At 42.0% G+C, this 27,384-nt stretch overlaps 1 protein-coding gene across 1 annotated transcript; it reads left to right on the top strand.

The window, feature by feature from the left end:
* Nucleotides 1–10,551: 10,551 nt before the first annotated feature.
* Nucleotides 10,552–12,883, top strand: LOC109195078 (uncharacterized). The gene is made up of 6 exons (XM_019346513.2): nucleotides 10,552–10,749; nucleotides 10,865–10,973; nucleotides 11,250–11,667; nucleotides 12,072–12,231; nucleotides 12,483–12,618; nucleotides 12,815–12,883. Exons 1-6 carry the CDS (start codon nucleotides 10,554–10,556, stop codon nucleotides 12,837–12,839), a joined length of 1,044 nt encoding a protein of 347 aa, XP_019202058.2. The 5' UTR covers nucleotides 10,552–10,553; the 3' UTR covers nucleotides 12,840–12,883.
* Nucleotides 12,884–27,384: the final 14,501 nt, after the last annotated feature.

Genomic DNA, 27,384 nt, shown 5'->3' with positions numbered 1-27,384 from the left:
GTCCACACATGCAGTTTTGAACAAATATCTCCGCCCACATGTAAACGCTAAAAACTAAATGTTGGCCAATCAGAAGTCTTGAAGCCTAGGAGGGAAAGAGTAAACAGGGTTTTGTGGCGTCACAAAACTTTAAGTACTTCTGAAAAGTTTTCGTATTTTTCTGAAAAGGCAGCTAATTTTGTGTTACTTTTCAAGTGCCTTCATCATTCCAAATTAACTAAAGACAGTATTTTGGCTGATGTAGACTCGCAACTTAGGAATGAACAAAATGCATACAGCATATGTAATTTAATCAATGCATACAGCATAAGTAGTTCAATTTTTTTTAAAAAACATTTATTCAAAACTGACGTCGGGATTTTGGGTTGTGAGAGCGTCTGTGTTCAATGTAGAGGTTCACTCTGATGCCTCTGGGACAGTAACTGCATGTGTATATGTAAGCGTGTAAAAACTGCAGATGGTAAGATTAACAGCAACAGTATTTATTTATTGTAGAAATGAATCTCATGTAAACAATAACGTGGAGGACACACTGAAAAAAATGCAATAGGGTGGTTGTTGAATTTGCATAGAATTACTTCATATATCCAGCATGACTAATTTAAATTTCACGTCTAAACATATCTTTGTCTTTTAATTTTCACATATTCTTTAAGAATATTAATTCTTTTAGAACAAATCATGTTGAAAAGAAACAAGTTAGTCGTGTTTTATGCTCAAGCTCCGCCCCCTGGAAAGGAAAAATCGGCTGCACTGTCCGCCATTTTTGTCTCTCGCTTTGGAAAATCTACTACCATCTGGAGTTTTACACTTGAAGGTAAATAAGATTTTAAAGCTAACACACCAGTGAGAAAGAGTGTAGACCCTTTATATATGTGGACTTTTACTGGGGTGTTGTTATTTTACAGGTATGTGGGCTGTTTATCGAAAACCATGAAAGGCCAATGTTAGGCTCCAATTAGCTAATGGTAACCGAAATTATGCGATAAGCAAATTAGTAATTAACATATATAATGTGAGTTAATATTGTTTGTATATTCTTTCAGTCTAAATTAACAGACTATTACAAACTTGCATCGGTGTCTGTAGTAAGTGGTGGTACCTGCAGTGTCTTAACCATTAAACAAGCTAATGTAGGGCCGGGATATGACTAGTTTGTTGAAACATGTCTGCTGCCAATGTGACTGCGCACACATGGTAACATTACCAGCACATAGCCACAGCCGCTATAAACATGCTAAAAGGTCAATCTAGCTTCTGTAGTCAGCAGCTGGAAGACTCAACACAGACCCAAGATTCAGTGTAACGGTTATCTAAATGTTGTGTGTCCTGTTTGTAAGCCCAGAAAAAGAAATTAAATAAAATGACGACCTTGAGCTTCAAGCTAATGTAAGCGTAATGCTATAGCATAAAGCTAATGCAATGATGAGGTTGTTAAATTAGTAAAAATACAGTAAATATATCCAACATGAATAATTTATATTTTTGGTCTAAACATAATTAAGTCTCACGCCTTTCACTTGTTTTAGAAGGATGTTCAGTCTTTTAAAACCAGTCATATCAAAATAACAGAAAATAGTTATGTTTTCTGTTGAAACTCCACCCCCCAGGGTGTGTTCTGCGAGGGAAAATTCACTGTGGCGTCCGCCATTTTTTGTCTTCGCTTCGTTTACCTTTGGTGCTGAGTTTTACTTTGTCGAGGTAAACTGAAAACTACATGTTTAAGAGGAAACGAAGAGAACATCCATTAGATAGGGAAGTTTTTCTCATGAATTGCCGTTGAGCAACATAATGGAAAAAACAAGTCATTCCTTAAGTTAACTAACGATAATGCTAGCTTAAGCTGCGGGACAATATTATGTGCATTAGCTTTTTTTCAGTGTGTGCCCAGTCACATTCGCTTGTTTTTTCTCAGTGAATACAGACTAACAAACTTGTGTCCATTTAGTTAACTGGTTGTACCTAAAATGTTTTAGTTAAACAGTTAAACAAGCTAGTTTGCCATGGGGTGGGCTCTGTGTGTGTGTGTTTGTGTGTGTGTGTGTGTGTGTGTGTGTGTGTGTGTGTGTGTGTGTGTGTGTGTTCGGGGGGGGGGGGGGGGGGGGGGAGGTCTTCACTAAAGTCGGTTTATTTAGGGCATGACACCTGCAGTACTCATTAGGAGAGGAAGTGCATGACGTGGGGCTTTATTTCATGTTCTGGGGCAGTGAATGTAATGTACTGATAACATGTTAAAGACACACAAAAACCCAACAAATTATTTTAACTGATTTATAGAGAGACTGAGAGGAGGGCTTAAAGAGATAAGAAAAAAATGACAATATAAATATGTTAAATTTATTTTTTCTGTATCGATACATGGTGCTTATCCCTGCTGAAGGGCAGATTGGTGTTGCTTCAGAACAATTCTCTAGCGTTGTTACGTAGCGGTGTTACAGTTAAGGTTTTAATAACATTATTTTATTTACTAGTGAAGATTTGCATATGTTATCTCACATTCTGTAAGGTAAATTTTCTGGAAAGGTCAAATTAACTAATTTAACTAAGTATTAATGAAAGACCTTGATGTGTATATGACAATAATAGATGTAGTTTCTGGGTCATTTTCAGAACTGCAAAATGGCCAGAAGGAGGCAACTGCTGTGGTTGCAAACAGGCTTTGGGTGGTATGGAAGTAAAGGAAACTATGGAACTGCTCAGCAACATGGGACCCATAGCTAATAAATTGTAATTTGACCAAAATAACAACTTTGTGTGGAAGTAACCTTGTGAGATCTGAGATTTTGACAGCATTTTTATGTGACAACTTCTCTTTTCAGATAAATGCAGAGTTTAAGTGCATTACCACCATGCCACTGCAGTCCAGATTACTCTCGCAGATAGATGTGCTATCTGACAAACTAATAAAGGTCTTTAAAAGGCGAGGAGGACATATAGGAAGAAGACTTCAGAACATTCTGGAGCCCACGGCCCAGGTAAGAAAAAAAAATAATTTGTGTATACACTTTAGGGAAAATAATAATTTTAACAAAATGCTGCTTGTCACTCTATGCCAGGAGTATGTTGAAAATCACCTGGGATTTTCACAATTTACCATGGGTGCGTTTTTTTTTTTCTTGTACCTGCATTAGAACTATGTGTGGAGTTCATAGTTGAACACCTCTCTATGCTCTGACAGTATTCTGCTTCTTTGCATGGAGATTTCACTTCAGAAATGTATTACCTTTTTAAGCATTCTGAGGACTCAAATCACACGCTGTAATGAATCCATTTTTGTTCACCTAATGTGTTAATGTTAACATTTTTTGGAATAGTGACACAGATTAAAATAAGATTTGGTATAATGTTCTTTGACCAGTGTTCTGTTTAATTAAATTTTGGAATTCTGCATTTTCTAGGCCACAGATGAAGCCATTATCCAACGATCTAATAAGGAAACAACCATGGGAATTTACATCATAAAGTCAAGAGATACCAATGGCAGCCCTGAGGACATCAGGATAGTCCTTGAAGGCCAGAGAGTCTGGCAGGATTTGGATAACTATACCCTAGCAGCTGCAGTGCTGTTTGGACTAATGTACACTTTGAACCTCACCTACCCACTGGAAAAGTATACCTTCGAGGTATTATAGAAACTGGTTATGGAGCTCAAAAGGAACAGCCTTTCAAAGAAGGCCCAGGTTTTCAGGACCAGACTGTACGATTGAACAGTTTTCCAGTTATGATGTGGGAACAACATGTTTACCTCTTCGAATATGTACCATCCTTTCTTTTAAGCCAGGACTGGTAAAGTTGCAGTACATAGTGAAACTTATTTTTCTGGCACTTTTCAACTTGGGGCCTTTATTACTGCAGTGTTCAGTGTTCACTTTTCAAGCCATGGCTCTTTTGAAAAAAAATTCAAACTTTGAATGTCCATTTTTCTCAATGGAAATGGTGCCTTGCACCAATTTCACCAGTTTGCAATTTCTTTCCCAAGGTGCACCACTACAAACAGATTGCGTGGTCTAGTATTAGTGATTGTGATGTTTAGTGATAGAAGCAAGCCAATACTAATCAGTTTAGGTCTCTTGGTTTTGTGCCTGTGGGTTATAATGTTATTTTAAGTCTCTTCTTTGTGTCATTTTAATAATTACACCCCTGTTGCCATATTACCTTATGGCTCTTACATTTAAAAAACTATTTTTTACATAAGCGTTGTTAAGGTTCAGAATATTGAGGGGGAATCCAAAAAATAACCACAGATCCAGCCTGGTGCACTTAGACGGCATTTTAATGAACACATGTGTGAGTCCGAACGCTGTGCAGATTTCAGCGTCGAACTAAACTTACAATAATTAGACAAAGGTTTTATAGGGTTGGCAGTCTTCCTGTTACCAGGCAGACTTAAACAAAGCATACGTCACTCCAAAACCACAATGACTTTTAACATAGTTTAAAACAGAACATCTTCTTCGGGTCGAAGCCAGGTGCTTCCTCTCAGCCTGCCTTCGCTGTCGCTTATCTCTGGGACATCTGGTGTACTTCCTGGAACAGACTACCACGTACGCACCCAAACTTTGCAGTTATAAACTTTTACCTAAATGAGTCCATCTAATAGGTGTGTGCGTGCACGTGCGGGGGCGCGTGCGTGCTGTGTACTGCGTACGTGTCGTGACCTCTCTCACTATATGTGTCTGTATGTGTGTTTATGGGTGTCTCGCCCTTAAATGCTCTCACATCTCACCCGTTGCACTTCTGACCTTTCACCAAAACAGAGGCTCATCCTTACATATAATAACCTAACTAGAACTATATATGTAATCTACTGAATAAATGTTTTAATCAAAAGCCTCTACTAAAAGCTTAATACAGTTTCATATCCTACTCACAGTACTTGCATTCAGAGTCTGCTTTCAGTTTCACTTCTGCAAAAGCATGCCTTGCAGACGTGTTTCCTGTCAGCCTGCAACTCCGTCTCTCACCCACTGAAGACTATGTGTAAGAATATAAAAACATTCAAAAACCTTTAAATTATAGATTCAACTCCACAGTTTGAAGTGGTTATAACTGAACCTGTAATAAAGACTATAACCATATATTTGAACATCTGAATGCATCTGAATGCAACATCACCATTAATAATGAAATGGTAATGATGATTATAAAAATAGCAGCCAATAATAGCGGTAAAATATTTCTCCTCTCGATAGCGTGATGTCATAAGGCCCCACAATGTTGAATCCAGGTTACAGCAGATAACTTTGAGGAATGTTGTGGAATGTTTTTCAAGAGATGCATTGTACAAATATGACTCATGTATATTTTGGAAGCCTGAATTGAAAGTCCATTGTTACAACTGTGTAGTATTTTCAAAAATACAGGTCATTGTTCAAAAATGTTTTGCTTATTTCTTTGATTGAAGAGAAAGTGTACAGTACACACAGTAAGATCAGCCTTAATTTACTTTTATTTATTGAACACTCAATTATATATTAGATTATATATTATATATTAGAAATTTGTTATAAAATAAAATAAGCTTACCATAAAATAATCTTGTCAATATAACACATAGTAGTCCAATACAATTAACACAAAAAGTTCATGTCTGATAAACAAGTGGTTTCTATAAATATTTGACCGGAATGAAAAACGTAACAACAACATAAAAAAGTCATGTTCATGTTACCAGAAAAATGTGTGCAGGTATAACATAAAAAACTAAGGTTAACCAAACATAACTTAATTTCGTGCAACCGATTACAATAATTTTTTTATGTTTATCCCACTGATTATTTTTTTCAGTGCAGCGTGACGTCAAAAACGGCACACACCTTTGACGTTGGGTGACTAAATCTCCGTTTTCCTCATCCATACTTAAACGCAAAAAATGAGTTTTCGAAAATCTCCACCCTGGCAGGAGTTTTTAAAAACGTGTGTGGACGTAGCCTGAGATTCTGGCGTTTCTGGCAAAATACATTTAAATTTAAAAGTCAATTCAGGATTTTAATGAATCCATATCACTTAATTCAAACTAAAATCGATTTTAATCGGAAAATCGGTTATTGAAACCTACCCCTAATTGTGAGTAAGCTTGTGAGATGGTTCAATTCAATTCAGTTTTATTTATACGGCACTAAATCACAACAACAGTCGCTTCAAGGTGCTTTATATTGTAAAGTAGACCCCTACAATAATACATACAGTGGCGGTCCTAGCCCATTTGACGCCCTGGGCGAACACTCCCTCTGGCGCCCCCCCCCCACACACACACACACACATAAAACATATTACGGATTGTACATTAACATAAAACTGTTGTCGGAACCATACTGAATTTCACCAGAGAAACATACACACACACACACACACACACACACACACACACACACACACACACACACACACACACACACATATGAAGAGAGAGAGAGTATGCATCGTATGCAAACGGCTACCAAACAGCCATCATAATTCGTCATACAATGAGAACAGGACAAATCAACAATTGACAACTAATTGATTGGCTAATTAAAATCTGTAACATAATGTATTGTTTGGAGTTTAGTCTGTTACTATGTTTACCATTTCTTCTTGGAGCAACTGTAACCCACATTATTTCCTTAGGGATTAATAAAGTATTCTGATTCTGATTGGTTCAGGATGACCTGCCATTATCCAATGGCACATCTGCTTACCTGTATCTTTTGCTCGTTTCTCCTCCTCTTCTTTTCTGTTTTTTTCTAAACTGAGCACCTGATGGTTTTGAACTTTTCTTGTCCATCTTCCATTGGTTTTAATTTTGCACTCCAGTATGAACACCCATCCCCCAACCCAAGGATCACCACAACATAACCTAACAGACCTACACCTTAGTTCACAGATTCACTTTGTCTAGGGTTTATTTCTGGGATTTCGCACAACCCAGGATTCAAATCACGAATACATAATGGGCTTGGATTTACAACATTATAAATGAAATGTGCTCTATTTGGAACCAGCCGACACCCTCCCCTTTCGACGGATTGTGTTTGAGACTTTAAATCATCAAACTGTAAATTATAAATTTTACATTGTCATTGATCCCTTTACCCCGAGTCCTAAAGTGTATATTTATTTTCTTACTCTTCTTATATTTATTGTTTATTTACTTGCACTGCTGTAAATGGAGCTTCGTCGTCTCGTCTCTCTATATACTGGACTGTATGTAGCAGAGATGACAATAAAGTTTACTTTGACTTCAGCAGCGAGCAGGCGCACCGAGGGCTCTCGCGCTCACTTTTCGCGTATGAATTTCGAAAAAACATCAGTGCAAATTATAAGTCTGTATCATGATGTCTGGTGTTTTCGTGTTTGTTTGTTTGTTTTTATTTTCTTTTATTTTGCGAGTTGATTATTAGATGCTGCTCCAGCCAGCCAGAGAATCCCCCGCCGCCCCGCCTTCTCCTCCCTGTGCCGCAAGCAGCAGGTGCACCTCGCAAACGGAGGCGCCCTTACTCCCAGCAAATGGGCGATAGAAAACCGATCGCTGCCTGTGCCATTCCCAATATGCGCTGGCATGACGTCGGGGCAGCATGAGTACGAGCAATTTTTATTTTATTTTTTTTGCCGATGCCCGTGATGCCGCCTCCCACCACGATGCCGCCCCGGGCAACTGCAACTGCCCGTGCCGCCCGTATCAAATACAGAGAAAAATCCAACAATCATATGACCAACTATGAGCAAGCACTTTGGTGACAATGGGAAGGAAAAACTCCCTTTGCAGGTGCTGTGCATAGTTCAAAGGCTGCTTTGCTGAAAGATGGAAATAAATCATGAGCTGAAAATAATAAAGATTGATGTACTAGAGCTTATTATGTAGAAGTAGATCTTTGCCCACATTGACTTCTAAATATCTAAAGCTAAACTGAAGGACCAACAGCACAAATCCCCACCAGAAGATGATTGTTCCTATATTTCTGATACACAAGTGACAGCCAAATGCTAAAGTGAATGAAATTTAAGAAAATGGCCTTATTAACCACGAATAATAACATGTAAATGTGCTTTGGATAGTTGTCAGGCCCCAATAATATTTCTGAGTAAGGACCTGTTGATGTAGTTAGTGTAACCTATCCAAGCTGTTACCCAGGTGACTGAAAAATACATTTTATCCTTTTTATACGTTTTATCTTTCAGAAAGCAATGGAGCAATCTGAGAGGACAAAGAGAAGAAAAATAGCTGCGAAAGTTGTTGAACATTTACGTCTCGTTTCACAGCAGAATGAGTCAGATCATCATCAGGACTTAATTTTTTGCTTGGATTCTTTTGAGAATAAACCCCTCGTGGAAGAGTACCATGATTGCGATGAACATGCTGAAGTCAGTTCACAAAATAAACAATCTGCAGAAATTTTTTATGATGCACTGGACTTTGACGTGTTTCCTGAAGACTCTGAAAGTGGGGTGTCTGAGTTTACTGAATTTGATCTGGACGATGACTGTTTCGATTCTGATGCTTTTTCAGACACACCAGATGATACAAAAGGACTTGCAGAGTGGGCTGCAGAATACAATGTGTCACATAATGGTAATGGTAAATGGACTGGTTCTTATATAGCGCTTTTCTACTCATCTGAGCACTCAAAGCGCTTTACACAACTTGTGCATTCACCCATTCACACCACATTCGCACAAGCACATTGTTCTAAGTGCTTTCTAAGTAACATTCACACACATTCATACTCCGATGGATGCATCGGAGAGCAATTTGGGGTTAGTATCTTGCCCAAGGATATTTGGCATGCAGACTAGGGGAAGCCAGGAATCGAACCACCAACCTTCCAATCAGTAGATGACCTACTCTACCGCCTGAGCTACAGCCACCCCATGCTTTGTCTGCTCTTCTTAAAATTCTTAGACAGAAAGGTCTTAATGTACCACTAGATGCTCGAACATTGATGTCAACTGCCCGCAAATGTAATGTGATAAATGTGGCTGGGGGATCATACTACCATTTTGGTTTAACGAATTCAATTGTTGCAGCATTGGAGCTTTTAGATTTTGATTTAAAGAAACTAACAAACAATCTAACACTTAGAATTAATGTTGATGGTCTACCTTTATTCCGCAGCAACAATGTTAGTCTGTGGCCTATTCTGGGTAGGATCAAGGAGATCCCAAATTGTGATGTTTTTGTGATCGGGTTATACTCAGGTACGACCAAACCTTCTAATGTACAGGAGTACTTGAATGACTTTGTACAAGATGTAAGGGCAATTATACAAGATGGAGTTCAGTATAATGGTGTCCATTTCAGTGTTGCTGCTCCAGATGCATTCATTTGTGATGCACCTGCTCATGCTTTTCTTAAATGTGTGAAGGGACACACTGGCTATTATGCGTGTGAGTGGTGCACTCAAAAGGGCATGTATATGAATAGGAGATTGTGTTTTCCTGAAATTTCTGCTGAGAAAAGGACTGATGAGACTTTTCGTGCTATGGCCTACAAAGAACATCAGGTTGGGGTGTCACCTCTAAATGACTTGGGTGTGGGACTAGTCTCAGGTTTTGTGCTGGACTATATGCACCTTGTGTGTCTGGGGGTAATGCGCAAGCTTATTTATCTTTGGTTAAAAGGTCCCCGAAAATGCAGACAGTCTATGCAAATTCTAACCGTGATTTCAGCATTCATGGTTTCTGTCGGGCAATATTTGCCTAAAAGTTTTGCAAGGAAACCAAGGTCTCTCCTTGAAATTAGCATACGGAAAGCAACTGAACTGAGACAATTTTTGCTTTACACAGGCCCAGTTGTTCTGTTTAATAATATACCGAGCCAAATGTATAGACACTTTATACTTTTATCTGTATCTATAAGAATTCTTCTAAGTCCTGATTTGTGTATTGATAACTGTGATTATGCAGAGGATGTTTTAAAGCAGTTTGTGAAAGATTTTGGTTCGATTTATGGTCTTGAATTTGTTGGTTATAATGTACATAATTTAATACACCTAGCTGAAGATGCGCGAAAGTTTGGACCTTTGGACAGTATTTCTTGCTTCCCATTTGAAACCTTCCTGGGTAAACTGAAAAAGATTGTGCGGAGGCCTCATAAACCTGTGGAACAAATTGTCAAGCGCGTCTATGAGACGCAAAGTATTCAGAAGAAAAGAAAAGAGAGGATGTCTGTTCCCTCTCCTCTTAAACAGCCTCATAACTCTGGACCAATAACAAGTGATCTTGGAACTTTTAAGCAGTACAGAAAATACACTGATGGACAGACATATGTTTCTTGCTCCATGGGAGATAACTGTTTCAATGTAGGGGGAAAAATTCTTATTGTGGCAAACATTTTACAGGATTGCCAAGTTGTCAAAGCACTGTGTCAGGTCTTTGAAAACTGTAATGCCTTTTTCAGCTATCCATTGGACTCAACATGCCTTGGAATTTACTTTGTTTCAAATCTGTCTAAACAAATGCATCTTGTATTACTTGATGAATTAAAACAGAAAATGGTGCTTTTGCCACTGAAGTCTGGATATGTGGCATTGCCACTGCTGTACCAGTTGGCTTCTTTTTGCTTTCTCCCTAGCATGCTACCATTTGCAGTTGTTGAATTTCTGGATGGTGGAGGTGTATCCATAATTCCTTGCAAGTGGTTTACAGGACCAGCGGAAGATTCTTGTTTCTGGCCACCAGGGAGAGTCAATATCAATAAGGCTGTAAAGGATGGAGTTACTCCAGATGCAAACTGGTCACAGTACAGAGTTCGCATCTTGGGGAAAGCTGGTAAGAAGCATTTTTGTTTATTGCTACCAAATATTCTATCATTAAAGACAGAACAAAAAAAAATCACTGTAATTTCACTAACAACATTTTGTTGATGTATGTCAAAAATTTACAGAAAACTATGAAAATGCCAGGGTGAAACTGCGGAGGTCTGAAGCAACCTCTGATCTGCAGACTGAGTCGGATTCTGGAAGCAGATTGGGAAAAGGGAAGCAGAAAAGGAGGTAATTATGTTTCTTAAAAACGCCTTAAAAGCAACAATTTATTGTGGTGATTATAAGAAAAACAAAAACAAACTGACAGTATCTTTAGCAGACCATTGCTGCTCACCAGATTTAGATATGATCTTAAAATAGCACTTTGTAACTTTTTGACTTTTAAAAATCTGTTTTAGACTCCTTTTGATGCCGGACTATACATTAATGTTTTTAGTTTGTAGGACTAACCAGTAACTAAATTGTTTGTGGGGTTTTTTAATATTTTTTAAAATTCATTTTAAGGCCAGTGATCCAGTCAAGCTCAGATGAGGATTGGGACAACGCTGCGGAACAGCCAGAGACCTCATCACCATCAGCAATGGAGAATAGACATTCAAGTGAAACTCCCCACCTGAACATCACTCATCCATTTGTTCAGCTACCACCACCCTCAACTCCTTCACCTGTGGTTTCACAACCAGTTCCAAGACAACTTGTACAAGCCACCAATACCAGCATGTTTGTACGTGTTATAACCCTCCTGGAAGACATTAAGGAGACTCAGAGGATCCACAGTCGAATGCTACAGTCTCTCCTCAAACAACGTGATGGACCAGTTGCTGCAGTATTACCCGAGGGTGCTGTTTTTCCTCTCCAGACAGTCGCAGATGTGGAAGCACTGGAGCAAAAACTGATAGACCCTGTCTTCCTGAAAGAAGTGGTAAATAATAATGATGTAATAACAATAGTCATTGATTAATGCCTCAATCTGTGTTTTATGCTAGCAGTTATGATCAAGGAAAGTTGGTGTTTGTTCAAACATGGTCAGTGCAATGAAGTAGTGGAAGGTGAGCTCCACAAAAGTTGCTGTTTTTGAAAATAAAATAAGTTGTACTTACATTACAAGTTGTGCCACACCAAACCTTAAGAAATCACTTTTGGTGGATCAGTCATTTAGCTCTTTGCATTTGCATCAGACAGTGTTTGACTTTGATACTTAACTCTTTCTCAGTCAAATAGCATCAAAATTATTGAGCCTAATTACTGTGTAGCTGTGCAGGTTTTCTTTTAGGTGTGACTGATGGTATTACTGCCAGTAAAATTATTGTCCTTGTGTGTCCTAAGGTTGCTGTTGTGGTAGAGATCGGTGGGAGCACTGTTGATGAAGCCACCAGAAAAATGATGGCCTTCATTATGGACAATGCTCTTTCCAGGCAATATAACTTCGTTGGGCGCCATGGAAAGCAGGAATTTCGAGGGCTTAAAATTTTTGAAGTGCTATATGGTAAGCTCATTAGTTGTAAGATATTTTGTTGATGTTTGAATAACAGATGCTCACTTCAGCTGTAGTCAGTCTTCCAAACAATTTAATCAGTGACTTAAGGTTTTTATACTTTCGTTCTACATTTATGTGAGATTTTATGCCGTGTCACAGTATAAATATAAGTATGTAACAAAAAAAAGAGAAGTACAGCTGTGTCTTTAGATTCAGTAATATAGTCTCACTTTCTTGTGGTCAATATCTGTGCATTACAGGCAGCTTGAAAAAAAATGCTCTTACCAGCCAGATTACCAGAAAAGAGGCAGAAAAGGCAGCATCCAAGTGGTTTATTGGTGCAAGAGATAGAGGAGGAAATCGCATGGCAGGGGCACAGTGTCGTGTGCAAGAGAGGTATACCTTAGTGACTAGGTTTAGATAGACTGTGGAGATGAAATTAATTACAAATACTTTATTATTCAACTGAGGGAAATTATGTTTGGGTTTTGTTTTTTGGGTTTTTGGGGGGGGGGGGAGTCATCAGCTCATGTTGTTCTGGAGGGTGATGGCTCCTGCCAGGAATGACCACATATTTCTCTCTGGTTTGCAGCATACTTGAAGACGGCTCTCACTAAACCGTTTTTTGGTTCCTCACTGTGTTACGGTATGTGAACAATTTCCAGTTATGTTTAGCAGTTTGTGCAATATTCTTCTTTGCAGAATCAATCAGCTCCAGGAACTCCAGCGCCAGCCTTCTTTACCAGTGTGTCACCAGTGTGACTTCAAACTCACAGACTCTGATGCTGCTGCCCTAACAAATGGCTGGAAAGCAGATTCTTTTTCTTTTAAACTGTATAACACTGATTTGTTATTGTTTTGTGTATACTATGGACATTTTTGTCAACATGTTCTCTAAACAAAAAAGTGTATTTTTATAGTATATAAAAAATTACTGTTCTACTGCATACTGTTTTAAAATTTCATATTAATCAGTATTAATAAAAAAGATAAACTGACTTTGTTGTACAGGTGATTTAAATTTTAGCTTACTGTATTATCCAAAATCCCATCTGGGCAAACACACTTGGGGCCACCATGGAAATTGAGGACAAAAATAGCTGGGTCCCAGGTGGGTAAGCCAGGTGGGCCCCAAATATCAGACCCGCTTCTATGCATATGGGCCCCACACATGTTTTTTGGTTGGGTCTGATTTGGGGCCAATCATTAACCCATCTGGGCAAACACATTTGGGGCCACCATGGAAACTGAGGACAAAAGTAGCTGGGTCCCAGTTGGGTAACCCAGGTGGGCCCCAAATATCAGACCTACTTCTACCCATCTGGGCCTCACACTCGTTTGTTGGCTGGGCCTGATTTGGGACCCATCCGGGGCCCATCATTAACCCATCTGGGCAAACACACTTGGGGCCACCATGGAAACTGAGGACAAAAGTAGCTGGGTCTCAGGTGGGTAACCCAAGTGGGCCCCAACTATCAGACCCACTTCTACCCATCTGGGTCCCACACTTGTTTATTGGCTGGGCCTGATTTGGGGCCCATACAGGGCCCGTCATTAACCCATGTGGGCAAACACATTTTGAGCCACCATGGAAACTGAGGACAAAATTAGCTGGACCCCAGTTGGGTTTCCCAACTGGGCCCCAAATATTAGCCCTGCTACTCCACATTTGGGCCCCACATATGTGTGTTGACTGGGAGAATTTATTTTTATGAGTTCAGCTGTGAGTTTAGCTGGCTGGTGTTCAAATAGTATATCTGGAGTTTATGGCATGAAATTGAAAATGCAGTTACGATGAACAATTATATGATAATGTGCCACTTTGTTTATTATGTCAATTGTTTTCATGCTTGGATGGTGTGTCACAATGAATTATAGGATGTTATTTTCTTCTGTCCTTTCATGAAAGATGGTACAGTATATCCAATGCTAAAGGAGGCAATAAAGGAAGCACTGAAGCTCTTTCTGTTGGTAGCCTGGTGATCCTCCAGGCTGCGACACTTTCCTTAGTATTTGGATCATTGGAACAGCTCCTGTTATGGGTTAGGGTTAGGGTTTTTTTCTAACAGTGCCACACAGAAACTTTTGAGTCACGTCTCTCAGTTAGGAACCATCCTAATGTTGGGATTCTGGATTCCCTCCCCGATCCTTTGATTCTGACCTGGTGCAAGAAAACGACTCGAGACAGAACAATTCAATTCAACAATTCTTTATTCCACCACGTACATAGGGGATGTGCACAGCATAACAGCCTAAGCAGATTCGAGGGGCGGTCCCTGGATCCGTTACATTTATACTTCTTTCAGAGTTCCTCATTCAGCATCTGACTATCCTGTTTTCTTAGTACTGTGTGTTGTTGTTCCCTTCTTCATGCACAGTTTCAATACAAACACCTCCTTGTATGGTTATCTGCCCCAACTTCTATTTCTATTTTCCCTACACATGCCCTCATTTCCTCTATGTGTGGGTGGCCTCTGTATGAACTCTCTGTGCACCTTAAGCTTCGCTACTAAGTTCTGCTTTTCATTTTACGCTGATCTATATCTTTCGCTATACTTCTCCCGTGGTGTTAGACACTTACTAATGCTTGTTTTGCACCCTTTTCCTGTAAATGCTATTTTCTGCTTGACTACTTCTCTCTTAGAGCTACACAGAAACCTACCCTTAGAAGAAGGCCTGTGTTGGGTCTGTTCCCACAAACCCGCTAATTCTAGAGACTTATTCATCATGAAAGAAAACAAGACAGTCAGCGATCGATCGATTACTTGCGCAAGGGAGGCCTCATCTGTGTCCAGCACAAAAATGACCCCGACGATGGCCTCCTCTCACTGCCTTTTATTGAGAGACAGTTCACACAAAACACAGCAAAGCAACGCCCACATGGTTCTAAGGCATTGTATGTATATGTGTGAACTTTTATATGTAAGTAGGAATGTGTGTGTGTGTGTGTGTGTGTGTGTGTGTTTTGGGGGTGCGTTTGTGTGACCTCCTGCTGACCAAAAAGGTCATAAAGCAGGAAGCTTACAACACAAGAAACAGATCTTTCAGATAGGATGTATCTATAATAAAACCTCCCCCAACACAGAGTGGTTAGAGGTGCTCAGGATCAAAGGAATGGCTTTGATAATACTGCTCGAACTAAGACTGTACAAATTTAAGAAAAACAATGGCAACATTCAACAATTAGACCTAACATTTCCCCCCTTTTTGTCATTGTATACTTAAATTTCAACTTATGCACCCTTTGTTTGGACAGTGACAGTGTAGATTTCATTCATACACAACTCCTCTTCATTCACCTTCTATCGATGCAAAAGTTCACAGTTAATACATGTAAGCAGTTAACCTGCTTCTCATTGATCTCATACACAGTAAACTACATCCTATACGTAAGCAAATCAGTGTCAACAGTCCAAAAACAGGAATTAATATTTTCAAAAGAAGATGCCACCAAGGACCAGACATTCACCAAGTTATCCAGCCTCGTGGTGCATCTACTCCTGTCGTGCGATTCATTATGTATTCCTGCAAGTAAACAACTGAATGTAACAGTCAAACAAGAAGAATCAACATTCTCAAAAATCATATGTCACTACGTCTTGATGCATTCTCAATCATCCAGGAAAGTAAATCTCCAAAAGTTGAATCTGTTCATCTGGACGTAGCGTTTTGTGGGAGAAACGTTTCGTCACTCATCCAAGTGACTTCTTCAGTCTCAGCTGACTGCAGGTTTCCCCAAACCTTATAAAGAGTACATTTGCATAATGACTGAAACCAGCCCACTGAGGAACAATGGGCTGTGAGGTCAGTTCCTTAATCATAATTATGCAAATTCCCATGACCATTGATCAACAATCACTGACCAAAACCCACTGATCAAAGAACACTGATCAATGGCCATGAGTCCCATTCACAGAGAGTTGGGGAATGGCTGCAATCACAGCATTGTAAGATGGCGAAAGATGTACCCTTAGGAACAGGGAAGAACGCTGGTTTGAGCGCGGAGTCAAGGAGGCCATTTACGTGAAAAGGGAAAGACCATCTCTGAATCGAGGAGGGGGCCTAAGGGTACATGTACTGTTTATAAGGTTTGGGGAAACCTGCAGTCAGCTGAGACTGAAGAAGTCACTTGGATGAGTGACGAAACGTTTCTCCCACAAAACACTATGTCCAGATGAACAGATTAAACTTTTGGACATATGTCACTACAATACAACTGTATACAGACATGGGCATTCAAACACATCAGTTGACTTTATCATTTGTCCATGTGGCTCTCAGCTAACTTCAAAGCTGTAGCCTGGTCAACACCCTTCTTTATGACTCCTATCAACCCCCCCAGATCTTTTCACTATAGGCATCAGAGTCAACTGGTAAATTATCCGCATTTACAACTCTTCTCCTGTCCTGTTGTCACCACAGGAAAAGCTTTGTAAAAGAAATTGGATCAAGGTATTTTGATCTTCTTGGCTCACAACCTCAACCAGCTTAGAGAAGTGTTCATGATGTAAATGTAGACAAAAAGCTTCTCTGTTTGCGTCCTTCTTGCAGAGGACAAAGAGAATACGTGATGTTGTATAAATTCCATGATAAATCTCCAACTTGGACTAATCCCTTGCCCTTCATACACATAGGCAACTGGCCTGTTTCCAGTTCATTTAGCTGTTCAATGTCCTGCAGCAAGTCAGATACTTGGAGTCAGACTAGCAGGTCTGTCATACCAGAGCAGTTCACCGTCCCAGCTACTGGTGAACCAACCGTCCATTCAGGTTCAGAAGTTGAAAAGTTGGCAGTGTTCCAAGTACGTTTACTCCTGGATGTGTTGCTAAGGCAACCAAACAAACTGTCTCGCTCTCAGTGATGCTATATGGCCACAGTCCAGAAGAATGTGTAGACAGTGGCATCACAAGCATAACCATTGGTCTCGTTCTTTATGTGAGCGGTTGTGTTCACAAACTGCCACAGGTAGTTGTTGAAAACCCCATGCGGGTACTGGGTGTGATTTGCTCTGTCCCAGTGCGCTGCTGTCATCCCACTCTGGGTCCACAGGCACAAGAAGGCGAACAGCACATTCCCAGCCATTCTAAGTTGGGTTCAGGATCCGTTGGTTTCTTCACCAGGATTGAGACGAGAGGTCCTAGAGATATACTCCCCCCTTTGTACCCTGGACTTTTCACCATCACCCAGAGTCGGCCAGGAAGTGTGTTACCTTCTTGCAGTGCGCTTGATGTATCCAAGTAATCCTTTCAGCAATCTTCACTGCTGTGGGTCGTCGTCAGCAGCATCCGATATGGACCTTCCCACCGTGGACTGGACCAGCACTTCCTCTCCATGGCCTTATCAACATCCAATCTCCAGACTTCAGACTCTGCTCCTGTGGAGAAACAGAATCATCTGGCAGATCATTTGTTCTCAAGACTTCTTTATTTTTACACAATTTAAGCATCTAATCTGCTAATATGCTCTCTCTTCTGCTCTCCTAACATCACTACAGAAGACTAGAACTCTAAATACTCTAACATATATAATCTCAACGAGTCAGACCATTCTCTGTTGGAGTAATCCTCATGTACATTCGTATACCTCCTAACTAATTCTATACAGTTTAACCATGTCCTGCGTGTCTTCCTAAGTCTTAACTTTACTGTTCCATTAGTTCTCTCTACCAACCCTGCACCATTATCGCTATAAATGGTCTCGGGAATCCCATGTTCCAAATGATATTCTTACATATTGCTTTGGCAACCGAAATGGCATCAGCTTCCCTAGTTGGTACAATTTCTACCCACTTTGAAAAAGGACACACTATCACTAAACAGTACTTATAGTTATTACAGTTGGACAGCTCTATAAAGTCCATGTGAATAACTTAAAATGGGTGACCGGGTCTGGGGAATTTCCCTCTCTTAGGTCTCAAATTACCTCGAGAATTGTGCTTGCAACATATCATACATAACCTGCAAAAAAATCTTTTATTAAGGGTATTTAATCTTAAAGTATAAACTACTCATTATCTCCCTCCTGTTGCGACATGGCAAAGCCCATGGCGCAAAATAGCAGCAGTCTTATACAAATTCTAAGGCAGTATTGGTTTATCACACATCCTACAGGATGTGTGATAAACCACCATCCTACAGGCTCGCTCCTACTGTAAATCACAACTGTTTCCCTGCAGTAGATGAGTGGCCCTGCATGTCTACCAGTGCATCCCGCATAATAGCCAACATCTGCTGGTGTTGCACTGCTAAAACGTTAACACCATGTTCTCCTAAAGTTGCCTCTTTCGCGATCTTATCTGCAAAAGCATTCCCTAATGCAACTGGATCTTTCCCTCACATGTGTGCTACACATTTACAAACGGTAATCCTACTGGGTAATAACTCTGCCTCCAGCAGATTTTGCAAGAGTTTGGCGTGTTCTACAGGTTTCCCTGTAGAGGCTGTCACACCTCGTCTCACCCACTGCACCACAAAGAAATGTAATGTAGCAAATGCATACTGGCTATCAGTGTATATTGTCACATCTTATTTCTCTGCAGCTTTACACACTTCCGTTAAAGCTAGCATCTCTGCTGCTCAAGCAAATATGAAACATGCTAGTTGTCCTGCACAGATAACTTTCTCACCATCTACTACAGTAAAACTTGTTTTAGTCTGTCCCTCTACTGTTGTAAAACTCAAACCATCAACAAACCAAACCTTTCCCTCACCAAGTGGCACATCCGTTAAGTCATCCCTCGGCTTAAACTCCTTCTCTACGTGGTCTCTACACTCATGAGAAGTGCCCTCTTCTTTCGTTGGCAAAAGGTTTGACGGATTCAGAATTGTGCATCACTTTATGGTAATATGTGGTTGTGAGAGTAAAGTAACATTAAAGACAAGTCTCTTGTAGGTGACAGAAATGTAATTTTAGTCTGCAGTAGTAGACATCTACCTCGTGTGGAACTAACAGTGTCAAAAAGGTGAAAAACTATTTCCTGAAACATTGTACAGCTTAAGCTGCTGCACATACTGATCTCACGCATGGAGGTAAAGCACAAGCAACTAGAGCTAATCTTTTAGGATAGTAAGTTACTGGCTTTACTTGTGGAAAAAGTGCTGTTAGTTATTTCACAGTCACCTGGCATTTCTGCTGTTCACAGAACCACAAGTCCATCGCTGGACCTCCTCTGTGCTGTCACTTTTTGGAGCTTGGCACGCTCCCTCAGGTACTCATGTTCCAACGCTGCTGAAGATTTTAAAGGCAGAGCACGTCGTACACCTTGGTTGTCTTCCTCAACGTCAACGTCGAAACTCTTTTATCTCATTTAAGATTTTGCTGTGCAGAGTCTCCTCATGACGATCTCCTGGAAGCTCAGTAGCACAGCTCTCTGTGCTGAAGGCGATCTCCGATCCTCCTGAAGCCTCTCTCCAGGCTTCAGCTTCCATCTTGTGGACGATCCCCTCAGTCACTCCTTCTCGTCATGGCATCTCACGACATCTACAAATTTAAAAAAAATGACACTCCTCTCGCCACATGGCTTCCGCCATGTGTCAACTCCCCAATGAGACATGTACAAGAATGTTGCACAGTCCCCCTAAAGCAATCTCCAGGGTTTGTCCCTTGGAGCAGCCATACTCCAACCTGTAACCCTGTGTAAAAACATCAGTCAGCAATTAAATGTTTAGCTTGTTTAACTCCCAGCTCCACCCAGAGCCTGTATCCTGGAAGACAAAGTCTTTAAATCAAACTTCACATTTTCAACCAACTATAGATCATAAGAGTAATAAAGTATTCAGCATAAAAGACAAATATCATGTGCAGGTTTTCTCCAATCATTAAATCACTATTATTATTATCACAATTTGTCCCAAATCATGAACCATCCCAATTTATTCCACAATTTAATCGGTGACTTTCCTTAAGCAATGTCACTCCACTCATTTTTATCACTGTGAGCTCAATAGTGGCCAGCTAATAAGATAAGATAAGATAAGATAAGATAAGATAAGATAACCTTTATTAGTCCCACATGTGGGAAATTTGTTTTGTCACAGCAGGAAGTGGACAGTGCAAAAGTTATGAAGCAAAAATTAGAATAAAATAAAATAAGAATAAATACAGTACACAACTGTACAGAATAGAATAAAATAAAATACTATATACAGTAGAATAAAATAGAATAAAATATACAATAAGATAAAAATAGAATACAAATGCTATATACAACTGAGTAAAAAATACAACGATGCCAGGAAGATTATTGCACTTAGTGTTATTGCACATGTGTGTGTTTGATCAGTTAAAGTCTTTGTTGTGGAGTCTGACAGCAGTGGGGAGGAAAGACCTGCGAAATCTCTCCGTCCCGCACCGTGGGTGCCGCAGTCTCCCACTGAAGGAGCTGCTCAGTGCGCCCATATGAGCCCATATTCAACTATTCTGTAACCACTGCACATCTGTTCAATTGTCACTTGTCTGTCTGTGCTGAATCCTTTACAAGCACTCTTAAAGAAAAACAAACATTAGCCAAACACACGGTTCATCCTGGTGGTCAGGCGCAGGTCGACAGGTTCCAGAGGTGCTGTAAAAGGTCATAAAGTTAACACTCTGCTGTAAAAAGAAGTAACACTGGTTTCAAACAGTGTCACACTGTATTCACTTCTCCCTTGTAACATTCATATTTTCTCCACAACACAGTGTAATTTAATCACCAACACATAGCCTGTAACCACAGTTTTCTTCACACAAAATCTCAGTAATCCTGTGATAGAAAAACAACATTAAATTGTGTCCAGCTATAAATCACATGATCAAATCACATGATTAACCATCTGCTGTAAAAAGAAATGTAAATGTTAGCACTGCGCAGGTGTATACACTCTTTCTCACAGTAATCTCTGTGAGCAACACAATGTAGTTAATAACACACCCATGGTGAATTCACAGACACAGAAAAATTTAAACTAAAAAAGGTTAAATTTGCAGAGTTCACGTAGTCATGTGACCCAAGTTTCCTCCTGTGGTCTCCTTCTGCTCCTGCAATAGAGACACACACACAGATACAGCCACACCTTTGTCAGGTGGGGGTTAACTTCACACAATGGTGTTAAGTCAGTCAGTCTTGTCAGCTTTGTCAGTCAATTTTTCCACTTATTCATTCATTCATTCATTCATTCATTCATCCTTTGCTGATAGTGGAAACTATCATCGCATTTCGTTTCCACGCTCAGCAAAATGACGTCATTTCAAAGAAAAAGAAGAACTTTAGAATCGGATTACGTCGCTGAATCCTTTTTGGCAGGGACTTGTTTTCTGATTGTCCCAAATAAGTGGCTTTCTCCCAAGCCCATTTTAATTTTTGGAGAAACTCACTTTGGAACAGTTTTCTCGACGACGAGTCGTATAACGCTTCTGTTCTAATCGTGCAGATCTGCTCAAACAGAGATCATCAACCGAAACTTTCAGTGCACCATGAAAGTAACAAAATAAAAAGAAAGGAAAGCAAAGGAAAGAAGGGCCTTGTTTAAGTCATGACACGTGTTCTTCATGCCAGGGGGATAAATCGTAACAACCCATTTGGCAGGCTCAACTTAGTAACAAAAGACAAATCAACAGCCAGTTTAATCTCAAACATTCATCCAATCAGCCACACACAACATACAGCATAACCCTGTTGTCTCATCACATAATAAGTTTCTTCTCATGTAACCAAATGTGTGCCATGGTAAAACTTCTTCACACACCAGAAACTCACAATCAGCTCACTCATTTAAAACCCCTCATCAGCATTCTGTTTTCTCCTCTATGATGCGGTCATCTGTCCTCCTATAATATTCAGTCCACTAGTCTATGTATCACTTTCATCTTACTAGTGACTTGGACAAGATGACAAACAGAATCTCATGCTTAAGATGCTGTCTGGTCTTCATGAGTATCATTTATTGTGTATGCATATAGGGTTACTGTGGTTGATGTATTTTCTGTATGTTTTTGTGTTCCTCTCATCACATTTCATTATTCTCATCACTGCGTAAAACAACACACATCTCTCTCTCTCTCTCTCTCTTTTTTAAACTGTTCTTCTCTCCAAAACAGAAAGTAGCGTTACAGCTCTTTCAGGCTGAGAAACACCAAACACTCTTCGTGCTATCATTCACCACACAACTTGTGTTATTTCTTTGTCCACTGAGCAGGTGACCTGCAGAATCACGTCTGCCCCAGCTGGATACCTTTTCACACACACCGTGACGTCAGACACGCTCACACTCACTTCTGCTTAGAGCACAATTTCACTTCATTCGTCAACGATCCACACACCACGTGCTGCCCAATAAAACTTTGCAGTGTATTTCATCCTCTTTCAAGGCAGACTTAAACACCATATGTTTTTTTTCTGTTGTGTCAGGGATGGATATGTGGTTGCAATGTTTATGTTCACTTTCTTTCCTTTCTGTCTCCTTTCCTGCCTAGTCTGTTTTGGACTCAATGCTGCTCCTAATGCCTCTCCATACTCAGCCTTTAGTCTCTCCTCCACCCCTGCCTCTGCTCTCTCACACTCTTCTCTGGCTCTTCTTTCTGCTAACATTCTTGCTCTTTCTAATGCTTTTCTACGGTGTTGTTCTAGAGCAGTTGCAGTGGATTGAGCTGTGGGTTCATCCTCAGGTTTCACAACTACTGCTTATAATATTGCTCTTTTAACATTCTGTGCTTCTCTTCTCTTTTGAGCCTGCTCCAGCCACAACTTTTTTTTTTTTTTTTTGTCTTTCCCATTTGGTTCTTAAGCCGTCAGAATTGTTGTCTGAAGACCAACAAGGATACCAAATGGATTTATTTTGCCAAATGGATCATCATGGCATTGCCGTATTGGTCCATTTGATCAAACTTTGTTGTTATTATTTATTTTATTTTCAGTTGTTACAGATGGGACAGACATGACTGGGGGATAGGAAAGGGAGAAAGAAAGAGAGGAAGGAAAAGAAAAACAGAAGGGAAAAGGGACAGTGAGAAAGGGCACTTACAAAGACAAAGAGAAAGAAGAAAAAAAAAAAAAAAATCTCCTGGATCACCTGTTGAGAGAAAAAGAAGAGAAGACAAGCAAAAAAAACCAAACAAAAACAAAGCAACATACTAAACACAACACCATCACGTTAATCTAGCTGAGTGTGAACAGCAGTAAATACTAAATATTGAAAGTTGTTGTGCAGCACGCAGGACAGACAGCGCACAATGTGCTTTGAAGTAGCAGCTAAGAAAGGTGTAGTTTATGTCTACGAACAGTGAACACCCGTGTGCACACCTGTGTGGATCAACGCGCTTGTATACAAAAGGTTTTCCCATGTAACGGTCTGCTAGAGGGTGTGGAGGCCCATAGCCCCGTCCCCCAGGGCATGAAGCAGGCATGGAGGAGATCCAGGCTCCAGACATCCAGAGGACCCAGAGTGCGAGAGCCCAAAGAGTACCACCGGAGGGGCATCCGTGCCACCTTCCTGGGAAGGGCTGAGGAGATCCCCAGACGAGGGGGTCACCCAGTAGCCACGGAGCAGAAGCCAGAGGGGGCTGCACCGGTGTGCCCGCCGGCTCTGCCGGCAGCCAGCTGTGCCAGAGTGAACCGAGTTGCAGGCCCCGAGGCCGGAGGCCCGAGGGCCCCCTTTGCCCCGGAAGAGGCCTGACCGAGCGACAGGCATCGGGCCCCGCCAAGTAGCCACCGGGAGTGAGCCGCTGCATACCTGAGCGCCCAGCCCCGGACACCAAGAACCACCAATGCACCAACCCCTGAGGGCATCAGTTACCAGCAGGGAGTGTGGTGAGGGGAGATAGGCCTCCACACTTGGAGGGCCTGGGAGTACCCAGGGAGGTGGAGTCTAAGACCCGACCTGACATATAGACACAGACAAACAGGCACACACAGACATAAACATGCTTTCCCACCCTCATGCACACATATACAAACACTCAGCACTCACCCAACGTAGGGATAGACATACATAGACATATACACACAATCATACTCCCCAAACATACTCTATGCCCTGGGTCCAGGTACCCTCGCCCCCAGAGGGGGAAACGGCACGCAGACCCAAGAGATGTGACCCTTTCCCCCGGGGTGGAGGCAAGCAGACCGCCCCAGGCTCCGCAGCAGCAGGGAGGCCAATCGGACAGCCAACACCTCCTCCCAGCCCCCCGCCCCGATGGCTAGTAGAGAACGGGGGTGTGTGAAGACCCCATACCTCCCTCCTCCCGCTCATGTGTAGTGTTGCTGCGTGTTGTTCTAAAGTGCATTTAAAACAAGGGAGGGCATGGTGCTGCTGCCAGAGAGCAGCAGGTGTTAGCACGGCCCCTCCCGAGAACCCTCAATGTCTACATGGATTTAAAATTGAGAGGTGGGCACCGGCGCCAGAGGTAGGGTTGAATACACAGACCGTCCTCTGGACGCCGTTAACGTGATCACCCTCAAGGCCCTATATATATATATATATGTGTGTGTGTGTTATGAGAGTGTGAATAATGTGGATGTCTAAGTTGTGAAATAAAATTGAGGCACAGGTGGCCAGAAGGGGACAGAGGGGGGGGGAATGCCTCCCCTGCACCCTGGTGACACACCCGCACCCCACGGCCCTACCTGTGTGGGTGGGTGTGGTGGAGCGGGAAGAGGGAGGCAGCTGGGGATGGGGAGGAAAAGAAGGGAGGGGCAAGATGCCCCTCCTTAGGGCCAGCTCCCCGGCTGACCCCAGTAGGCACCCCCGTCCTCTAGTACCCACCAAGGCAAGGGAGCCCAGGCCCATCCCGATTGGGGCCCACGGCAGCAGCACCGCTAAGCCCCACAGGACCTGGGGAAGCCCACCCCACCCCACCGCAGAGGAAACTATACCCACCCCAACATTCAATCATCTCCAGACTACACAAGACAACAGACACCCAGGTTAGGTTTATTCTCCACCTCTCCTGTGTCTCTCCCCCACCTGCAGAGTGGACTTCTGCAAGGATGGAACAACCTCCCTGCCAGTTGAAGAGTCCCCCAGTTAGGTCGATGCACCAGAGGCCCCCTGCGCCAGGGCTGAGCCCCCGTGCACCCACCGGCCCACAACCTCGGCGACACACCGACGAGGACCGAAGCCCCCAAGGCCCAGCCAGAGCCCCATCACGGAGACGAAGCACCCCCGAACCCCAAGCCCCCCCGCCTGCCCCGGATCCACTCAGGGGCAGCCAGGCTACCAGGCCAGTAACCTACGTCCGCCAGTACAGACCATCCCCCAGCCCCGCTGCACGCAGCCACGAGGAGAACACCCTCTAAGAGCGACCAGAGCCACTCACCAGGTTATGACCACAACCCCCCGGGTTGTGCCCTCCAGGGATAACGTCTCTAGGGGTTCACATCCCCTTCTAAGGCAGCCTTACACATTTTATTCTCACACAAGACAACAATCAGCCACACTGACGCAGACCACATCTGGCCCGCACACACACAACATAGGCCTATCGCTTGCGTCTACACGCACAGCTAGCGCTCTCTGTTGAAAACTCTCAAACGCCCCATATGGCGGAGAATTCAACCGTCGGACACTCTCCAAACGCCCCAAATGGCGGAGATTCTGAACACTCCTCACGACGGAGTCACCGAACCTAGGTTGTCTCCACGCCCCACACAGCGGAGAAGCCTGCGTCTCTTTCACGCGGCTAGCGCGGTCCCATACCTGCGGTCAATGCAGGGTCACGTAGCCGCTCTCTAAGGCCTTCTGTACTTACTGTTCGTGTTGTTTCCGTTCATGGGAAGAGTCTCTGTATCCCGTCAATCGCCATCCATCCCGAGGGGAGTTCAGACGCAAACTTTCCGGCCTGGTGACAAGCAAGGCACCAGGGCTTTCCGTCAATCATCCCAGACGTTGCGGTGGCGTCCTCTCCCTCTGTGTTAGGTTCTGGCTCCGAAGGACCAAATAAATGTTGGGTCTGTTCCCACAAACCCGCTAATTCTAGAGACCTATTCATGAAAGAAAACAAGACAGTCAGCGATCAGTCGATTACTTGCGCAAGGGAGGCCTCATCTGTGTCCAGCATGAAAATGACCCCGACGATGGCCTCCTCTCGCTGCCTTTTATTGAGAGACAGTTCACACAAAACACAGCAAAGCAACACCCACATGGTTCTAAGGCATTGTATGTATATGTGTGAACTTTTATATGTAAGTAGGAATGTGTGTGTGTGTGTGTGTGTGTGTGTGTGTGTGTGTGTGTGTGTTTTGGGGGTGCGTTTGTGTGACCTCCTGCTGACCAAAAGGGTCATAAAAGCAGGAAGCTTACAACACAAGAAACAGATCTTTCAGATAGGATGTATCTACAATAAAACCTCCCCCAACACAAAGTGGTTAGAGGTGCTCAGGATCAAAGGAATGGCTTTGATAATACTGCTTGAACTAAGACTGTACAAATTTAAGAAACACAATGGCAACATTCAACAATTAGACCTAACAGCCTGACCTTAAGATGACCCTCTCATGCAACAACATTCTTTTGCTAATTTTTATAATGCAGCAAACTAATGCTATCAAGCTATATAAGAATTCCACAATATTCCCCCTTTTGATCTCGTACAAGAGATCACTTCTCTTCATGCTCTTATAAATGTTTTTGCTGTTTCTGTTGCATTCGAATTCTGGAGCCAACAAAGGCATCATAGCCTGTCCTCCTTCCATACCTGTGGGTTCAATGGTCCTGGTAAATATCCTAATTGCCAGGGATCGAATGCAAGGTACACAACAACAACCACAAGTTACCAAAATTGCAATAAATGTAGCCAAAGAAACCATAATTGACAAAATAAATCCTTTCCACTGCCCGAACACCAAAGTCATCCACTCCTCCAAAATTGTTCACCCCTGAATGTTCATGCATTGTTTTCAGAGTTTTCAGTCCCTCCAGGGCTCTGGTTACAGAGCCATCAGGGGCTGTGTTGTTAGGAATAAAAGTGCAACACACATCCCCAAACGTTGCACAGACACCCCCTTTTTCAGCTAACAACATATCCAGAGCCATCCTATTCTGCACAGCCATTAAAGATGTGGGAGCCATCTGCTCCGCTAATCCCTCAATTCCATCTCTAGTTAAACTGGCCAGCCTCAACACATTGTAATCCGATCCATGTTTTCGTTGGGTGTAATTGGGAAAAAGGCTGAAAGAACTGTTTTGTTTT

Source organism: Oreochromis niloticus, linkage group LG17 (assembly GCF_001858045.2).
Source record: "Oreochromis niloticus isolate F11D_XX linkage group LG17, O_niloticus_UMD_NMBU, whole genome shotgun sequence".
Classification (NCBI taxonomy): Eukaryota; Metazoa; Chordata; class Actinopteri; order Cichliformes; family Cichlidae; genus Oreochromis; species Oreochromis niloticus.
Note: the sequence above shows the minus strand (reverse complement) of the source record. Positions and strands in the feature narration are given on the sequence as shown.

What these genes read in the sequence shown, in the direction of transcription:
- LOC109195078 (XM_019346513.2), top strand. Translation starts at nt 10,554, where the DNA reads ATGCTACCATTTGCAGTTGTTGAATTTCTGGATGGTGGAGGTGTATCC. An exon ending in TCGCATCTTGGGGAAAGCTG is followed by an intron (nt 10,750 to 10,864) that starts GTAAGAAGCATT and finishes AAAAATTTACAG; the next exon opens with AAAACTATGAAAATGCCAGG. An exon ending in AATTTTTGAAGTGCTATATG is followed by an intron (nt 12,232 to 12,482) that starts GTAAGCTCATTA and finishes TGTGCATTACAG; the next exon opens with GCAGCTTGAAAAAAAATGCT.